This window comes from Bradysia coprophila, unplaced genomic scaffold (genome assembly GCF_014529535.1).
Source record: "Bradysia coprophila strain Holo2 unplaced genomic scaffold, BU_Bcop_v1 contig_350, whole genome shotgun sequence".
Classification (NCBI taxonomy): domain Eukaryota; kingdom Metazoa; phylum Arthropoda; class Insecta; order Diptera; family Sciaridae; genus Bradysia; species Bradysia coprophila.
Window position 1 is genome coordinate 10,990,077 of NW_023503608.1, and position 8,111 is coordinate 10,998,187.

At 34.1% G+C, this 8,111-nt stretch overlaps 1 protein-coding gene across 1 annotated transcript; it reads right to left on the reverse strand.

Moving 5' to 3' along the window:
* Positions 1–2,717: 2,717 nt before the first annotated feature.
* On the reverse strand, positions 2,718–6,599 carry LOC119080976 (putative ammonium transporter 2). Its single transcript, XM_037189620.1, has 7 exons — positions 6,377–6,599; positions 6,221–6,312; positions 5,962–6,155; positions 5,581–5,726; positions 3,747–3,996; positions 3,456–3,688; positions 2,718–3,398 (listed from the first exon to the last, which is right to left on the reverse strand). The coding sequence occupies exons 1-7, from the start codon at positions 6,531–6,533 to the stop codon at positions 2,773–2,775; spliced, it is 1,698 nt and encodes a 565-aa protein (XP_037045515.1). The 5' UTR covers positions 6,534–6,599; the 3' UTR covers positions 2,718–2,772.
* Between the last annotated feature and the right edge of the window lie 1,512 nt (positions 6,600–8,111).

Genomic DNA, 8,111 nt, shown 5'->3' on the forward strand with positions numbered 1-8,111 from the left:
TTAAAGAATTGAAGGTATATTGAAGGTATACCTAAAATAAATTGACCTAATCTAAGTTCCCTTGGTTACAGACAATGATGCCCGTTTTTATTATATCCATTCTCATGTTTTAAAAAAAAAACTAATTAATTATGGACCATCAAAAATCTGATATGTACAATTGTCCGAATGGATGGCACAAAAAATGATGCTAAAAATAAAAATAATGTTCGCCCAAACCAGCAAGTGTTCAGTTCATGTTAAATTGCCACAAAAAAATCAATGGTATGCGTTTAAATATAAACAAATTAAAATAAGCGACAGGTAGACACATAAGACAGGTAATTTCGAATGACCTTGATATTGTTGCGCTTTTTACATCATTTTTTATGAGACCGAGTTTTTTTTCTTCGGTATATAATGAAACATAATCTGAAACGTTAATCACGTTTCCTCATACCGAAATCGAAAGTGATGATGATGATGATAATAATAAGATGCTTTGAGTTTATGGCCATATTTCTCTTTGGTTATTTAAATTCGCTTCGGCATTATAATGGAATTCGCAATTGTTTTCGACTTTTGAGCAAAAAAAAAACGTTTTTGTACGCTAGGTACCTGTAACATCTGTTGCATTTGTAACAGTTTCGTTATCGACACGTTTTACGTCTTTCATTCATTTTTTGTGACATTAAATTGGGTTGGGTCGATATCATTTCTAGCAAAATTATTTAAAAGGCAATGAATGTTAAAGAACAGTTTTTTACTTAAAGTCGTTTTGCTTTAATTTTCTGCATTTACATCTGATAAAGGTGTGCATAAAATCGATACACATGTCGAATGTTTAGTTATAAAAAATGAATCTTTCCAAATAATTGAACGATTCACAATAATAAACAAGCTGTTATGTGCATATTCCACTGTCATTGATCATATATTTGTTCGAAACGGAACATGTATGTAAATACTAATTCATTTCGTTCCACCCTGGAAACAATCAATTATTGGAACGGATTTCAGTTTTTCCACACATAGTTGAAATAAGCATTTTTGTGTCCATTCAATTGCAAGAATTTGCCTTTTTGTCCGTTAAAACAATTGATTCTACCAAATACATGACAAGCAAAATATTTATATGAAACGTGTGACCAATGAAGCAGATCCGGGTGTTGGTATAATTGTTTTTTTTTTTACTATAGAACGCCTACCCACCACTGAATTATATTCTGTTCCACACGCACCTGAGATGAAGTCTTTTTGGTGTGGTAACGTTCATCAACATTATTTGTAAAAAAAAAGATCGTTCTGAACGGATATTAAACAACTCAAAATATATTCTCGAGAATATTCTGCTGAGCTTGAAATAACATTTGAAATTTTTTTGTACCATTTGATCTGGTCGATCCTTTGGCTCCATGATATTACTGAATCTGATAAAAGTTTCAAGAAACTAATACGAAATCTTGTAAGATGCTACATTAAGAACATGTTAGTCGCTGACGTTTATTTTTATTGTCATTATCGACATCATATGAAGCGTAAAATACAATAAAGATCTGCGGGCAACGATCGATGCGCTACATATAATTTCTATTGAATTTAATTCAACAAATAGGTTTGAAAATGGTTGTTTACGGTTTTTCTTTTTGGAATGTCTCTCTCAAAGTATGTCACAACAACGACCAAAAAAGACGATGAGTTCTGGCTAAAAAATGATCTCAATACCTTGATCAGAAATGTGATAACCTCAATATTTTCGCGCTGGCAATTTACCGTCTGTGATCAGAAATCTACAAAAAATGTAATTGCAACCAACGAGCAACCATGACGTATTAGTCACATTATTTTGTTGTTTATCGGTAAATCTTTGAATATATTTTTAAAAAATGCGAGAGGCTTACTTACATGGACCTCGCCAAAGAATGTACCATTATATCATCATCTACGGTTTTCAATGAAAATACATTTTTGAAATAACAAATAGTGCCGTAGTGTTTTTCTCAGTAAAATAACAACACACTAGAGAGATACGTACAACAATCCTAATCCAGTTCTTAAAAACATTAATTAATACACATGATGCCGTAATGACCATGTTCAGTTTAACCATTTTCATTTCTCATAATCAACTCGATCATTATCAACAACGACCAGTCGTTCGTGTGCTCTATCTGAAATCAATGACAATCTTGAGAGGCAACATTATTATGGGCTTTGGCTGCACATATGTATGGAAGTATATATGAATATGCAATGCAAGCCGAGTAACATAACAACTTTTTCGCTTGAAATGTGGCCTAAGCTAAGAGGTCTGTTTATAATCTATAATTCACATAATATGGGAAAAGGTGATATAAAACATATTACAGTGCCATGCGACACAGCGATGTACATAATATGGAACACTAATGATTTTTTACAGACAAGAATTTTATTTACTTTTTTGTTTTGTTCATAATTAAAAGTAAAAATCTATTTCCATTTTTAAATATATACTTACATGCTATGTTACGTCGTCGGTCGATCGATTTATAAATAATTATCAGAATGTAATGTGAAAATATAAACTCGCCTTTATAAAATTGTTAATCGAGAAATGCGAGGAATGTGTGTCGGGAAAGCTTTGAATACAACCTTACGCTTACAGAGTTTTTTGAGAACTCATATATGAATGAAATACAATAAAAGTGTACCCTGCGACACAGATGACAATCTGTTTCAAATAAGCGTGTAATTACAGTTCTAGGATTTTTATTTTCATTTTTATTTAAATACAGTTGCTTATCTACATATTCAATCTACCCACGCAAACGCCGGACCTTCAGTCTCGGAATCCATATTGGCCGACACTGATGGAAGGTCACCCTTTTTCGTGTACGTGCCGTTAAAATTTCCAATTTTCATATTATTGACCAGTTTATTCTTCGCTTTAACCGCCACACTAACCTTCTCATTCTTACCATCGTCCGAGATATTACCAGTAACTTTATTCGCAGCTCTATCATAAATCGAATGCCAATAACTTATCTTATCGTCAGCGTCACGCATCTCGTCCACTATCTTGTCGTGGCCCGGATTCACTCCAATATGATTGATACCAGTCACTTCTTTCAAGTCCACCGAAACCGGTGCTAGAGCAGAAATGGCTCTTGATAGTCCGATTTGAGTATGTCGTATGCGATGTTCCATCAAATCGGCACCCAAGATTTCTTCGTTCGGATCCATGCGTACAGGTATCACTTTGTCGATCATCCACAATAGTAAAAACGTTGAACAGATGCCCCAGCATGTTAAACAGAGCGCTGAAAGCGACTGAATTCCCAGTAAATACCAACCACCACCCTTAAATAGGCCCGCACGTCCACTCGTCGTTTCCATAGGAATTGGATTATCAGCAAAAAAGCCAACAGCTATCACTCCTGTAAAACCAATTTTTTTTGTATTCTGTAAAATATGACCGTCTTCATATATTGTACCCCATATGCCACACACGCCATGAACACTACTGGCTCCAACTGGATCATCAACACCGAGTCGATCGAACAGCGGCATAGTCACACACGCCAATAACGCACCAATCGCTCCAATTAGAAGAGCTTCCCATGCGTGATACAGAAAACATCCAGCAGTAATCGATACGAGGGAACCAAGAACACCATTTATCAAATCCATAATGTCAGCCCGCCCATCATTCTTAGTTAATGTAAATCTGGGTTAAAAATTACATTTTAAGTTGCGGTAAATGTAGGTGTTTCGCCGTGTCATACAATACACTAAAACATCCTCCACCAAAGGATCCCATCATTGTCATGACGGCTGCCCTAGCGGCGTATTGCCATTTGGCGCCACTAACACCATACGTTGATCCAGAATTAAATGCCAACCATCCCCACCATAACACAAATAATCCCATGCAAGCGTTAACAGGATTACCCAGTGGCAGGGGATCTGTTCCATCTGAATAACGACCTAATCGTGGACCCAACATTGCAGCACTGGCAAATGCTGCTGTTCCCCCTGAATGGAATTAAAGAGAAATGGGAACTTTGAATTAATTGAATACTGAGTTCCAGGAAATACATCGACAATGCGTAGAAATACAAAAAATGAAATTCAGGTAACATAATGCCAAATTTTAGATATATATATAATTTTCACCTTGCAAAATGGTTTTCGTTGATAGTAATATTTTTTTATATGTGGTAAAACGTAAATGCATGTTCGGGTTTACCCTTGCATCAACACACAAAATATAATATGTACCTCTGTCTCGCCTTCGACTTAGGATCACAATCACCCACTCGCCAAAATGAACATATTTTCATTTGTAAAAAAAACAACCAGATTGAAATAAGGTTTGGGGAATTTGATATAAAAGCTTGTTTACTTTTGGGATTCTAATTTTAGGTCTAGAACATCGCATATTAATGAAGCTTAGAAGTTATGCAACCTAATATTTTCGAATCCGAATAGAAAACCAAACAGCGCAAGATGTTCTAATAATTTTTTGGTTTAACAGTCCTTGCACAGACTGTTATCGAATCTGTTACCCGAATTGATCCAAGTATTTTCGACAGACTGAAATAATAGTAAATTATGCACCTCTGTCCACAAAGCCACGAAGAAGGTGTTTAATCTACAGAGACCAGTATATCGAGATAAACGTGTTTTGATGGATAAATGCGAGATTGTCGTTCTACACAAATAAAATCTTTTACGTGTTACGGCATGTTTCATTTTCATTTACATTGCCTAATCACGTAAAGCATTGTACTTACGAGGTTCCAAGTTGTTATTTGACAAGTGGAGAATACAGCCCTTCTGGTCGGGCTGTAACACCCCACTTATCAAATACACAACTTGGAACCTCGGAAGTAATACTTCACTGATTTTAACATGCGTTTCTATAAGTCGATGTTAGTTAGATCCAATTGTTTATTTTCGTCGATATCAGATCTCAAAGAAAATTTTCTTGATTTTTTCGAATTTTCCCTAGTTTGAACTTTCAAGAATTTTCTAAAAATAGGGAAAATCGATGAAATAATTTTTTAGTTATTCTCTTTTTTTCTAAATTTTATAGATTTTCTTAAATTTTCACAAATTTAAAAAATTGAGAACATTTTTCCGATTCGCTAAAATTTTCCCGATTTTCTTAAAATTTGATGATAACGCCGGATAACACAGTACGTAGAAGGTTTCACTAATCTTTGTAATTCTCTTTGTAATGAGCTATGCGCGAACATCAACTTCATTCATATATTTTCTATTATACAGCACCTGAGAGCGAATAGTTTCTTCTACGTTATGTTCACCATTTGTGTCTTGTTCATATTGTTTTTATATTTATGTTAACTGTATTCAGGGTCAAGGTATCAATCCATGTTAAGTATCATTATGTTTATCCAATTAATAATAATTTTATACGCAACATATCATTAAATTGTTACACTTCAGTGATGTATTATGTGCACGGTAGGAAAAAGCATCCGATCCGATATCACAATTTATCAAGTGGTTTAAATGTTGCATGTAACCGATATTTTCATTCAATAGATTACATTGCGAAATTGCAAATCTAAATGTATTTTAAAATTATCTTACCAATAAGATGCACAGGTCCGCTTCCAGCAATATCGACAACGCCTAATTTATGCAAAAAACCATGCTCTCCCCAAACCCAGCCTGCCGGCACACAATAAACAGCTGTGTTTAGAAACGAAAACAGACAGTAAGCCTTAAAATTGCACCTGCAATTTTAAATAGATTCGTGCCGTGACTATTATTGTCGTTTTTGACTAAAAATAATTTATTTGCATCTAGTGTTTGAAGCTATCGATGATTTTAGCCTCGGTTGTAGCTATACACTCTTTGGTAATTTTATTTCTTCGAGTCACATCTAATGGGCGCGCTTCCAATGAATTCAGATGCAGACGGTCAAGTGTAGCAAATAAAAAATCGTTAGTTAGTGTATCAACTACTCACCGTTCAGCCATAGCTCCGCTGACGATAGTAGTCGCTGTCGTTGAAAATGACAACTGGAATAGGAATGCGGCAAAAATTGGACCCATCAACGGGTCTGTGATGTTAGGATCGATAAAAAAGTCACCCAGGGCAATGAAAGGATTAGAAAATTCGCCCCGACCGAAAGACATTGCATACCCGAATATCCAATAAGTCTGTGTTAAAGAATAATAGTTCAATACAGTCGGAGGTCTGTTTATTTTTTTTTTTTTTATTCTACCAATCCACCAAGTACGATGTCGACGATGTTTTTCATCATTATGTTGACTTCATTTTTAATTGACACGCAACCAGATTCAAGCATTCCAAATCCTTGAGGTTTAATTTTGAAATTTCAACAACATTTTTAAGATTAAGATTCTTGTACTTCTTTTACCTGTTTGCATGGTAAATATAATGAATGATGACGTTAAAACCCAGTTGGAATCTTCGACAGTTAAGTCATACATTCCCGGTATGACATAACTGCTGTTCCTCGATGTAGTACGAAATGCTGTGCTTGAATTCTCATTGCCGACACTACCTGAAACCATTTGTAAAATTTATGGCTCGTACTTGTGTAAAATGTTCGTCTTAGTCAAATCGTTAGCATTGTAGAACTGAACTAAATATGCAATAAAAATCAGTGCTTCGGGGCAGTAAATTACAGAAAAATAAAAAAAGTAAAAAAACAACGAACAATCGTTAGAAAATTAAAGAGCTGGTAATTATGTCCTAAACATGCAACATTGTTTATCTATTAAAGTCATGTAAATAAAACTAAAATTGAAGTCAAACGTTAAAATCGTCAACGGGGTAAAAATCTAGACATGACTGTTCATGTTACCAAGTGATATAAAATAGAATAAAACAATCTGGCTACGTGAAGCCCCCTACGATGTCGTAAAAATGGACATATAAAAGTGAGAATATTTTACAGGCTTCTATGGCATCTGTTATCGAAAGTGACCACCAAAAAGCATTGAGCTAAGTTAAAAGTGATCTTAAATATGGTATGACGCTTTGTGTTAAGTCGAAAGAAGTAATAGATTTGTGATAGCTAGTAAAGCCTAATTCACAATGACACAAATTTCATATTAAACTTGTAAGTATATAGTGTTCGTACGCTCACATAAATCACTCTAACCTTCTTCAATAATTCGACATCATGATTTAATGAGCTTGGAAGGGCTGCCTGAGCTTAACCTTGAATTTTCATTAATTAATTTCGTTTCAAGTTTAGAAAACGGAATCATACGACAAAGAAATCATTTTTTTTCCTTTGATGATACGTCCTTAAGTATTTGATAGCTGCCACTTGAATTGTATTTTATTGATACATGATTCCAAACGTGCTACCGTGCTGTAGGACACTTCGATTTTAAATTTTAATTTAAATAAAAATCCGTCCCACGCAAAGGATCCGCAAATAAAAGTCATGATTTTGTTGGGAGTGGGAACGTACCGACCATTAAACGATCAAAAAAAAATAGAAATAATTTGCATAAAACAACAGTTTCAATATTTAAAATTATGGGAATGTAATTAGAATTACTACATACAATTTTGTACACATTACTACACTTAACTTTGATGAATGAAAATTGATTACACGTTGAAAATCAATTACAAAGTTCAAGCTACTAACATTGAACATTGAGCCAACAATCTCCGATTATTTATGAACACAAATAAAGGTCATCATCATCAAACGCAAATACCCACCTTAGAATATAATTACATACCAGCAATGTCTTATGGCAAAAATTGCAAGAATATTCTTGCATTCCATACATTACTGGAAAATACGACTCTCGTTATTGTGGTACAGCTCGCAAGCAAAGTGTTTATTACTTTACTATAAAATACTTTGTTTCATTGGAGTCACACAAATAACAATTAAAAATTTTTTGATTTATTTTTTAAAGTAGAGATTAAATTATTAATTACCACACATTGAAATACACCATCGGGATTATTAAAAAAAAAAAATATTATGACAACTGGTTTGTTGGTCTATGCAGACAATTATTTACATGCCTATGTTGCACAATCCCCATTATTAAATTGTCTAAAATATCAAATCAACAATCATCAGATCCAGCTCATGTGAAATATACTGTTTTGTGTTT

What these genes read in the sequence shown, in the direction of transcription:
- LOC119080976 (XM_037189620.1), bottom strand. Translation starts at nt 6,533, where the DNA reads ATGGTTTCAGGTAGTGTCGGCAATGAGAATTCAAGCACAGCATTTCGT. An exon ending in AGCGGAGCTATGGCTGAACG is followed by an intron (nt 5,727 to 5,961) that starts GTGAGTAGTTGA and finishes TTAAAATTGCAG; the next exon opens with GTGCAATTTTAAGGCTTACT. An exon ending in GGAGGATGTTTTAGTGTATT is followed by an intron (nt 3,689 to 3,746) that starts GTATGACACGGC and finishes TTTTTAACCCAG; the next exon opens with ATTTACATTAACTAAGAATG.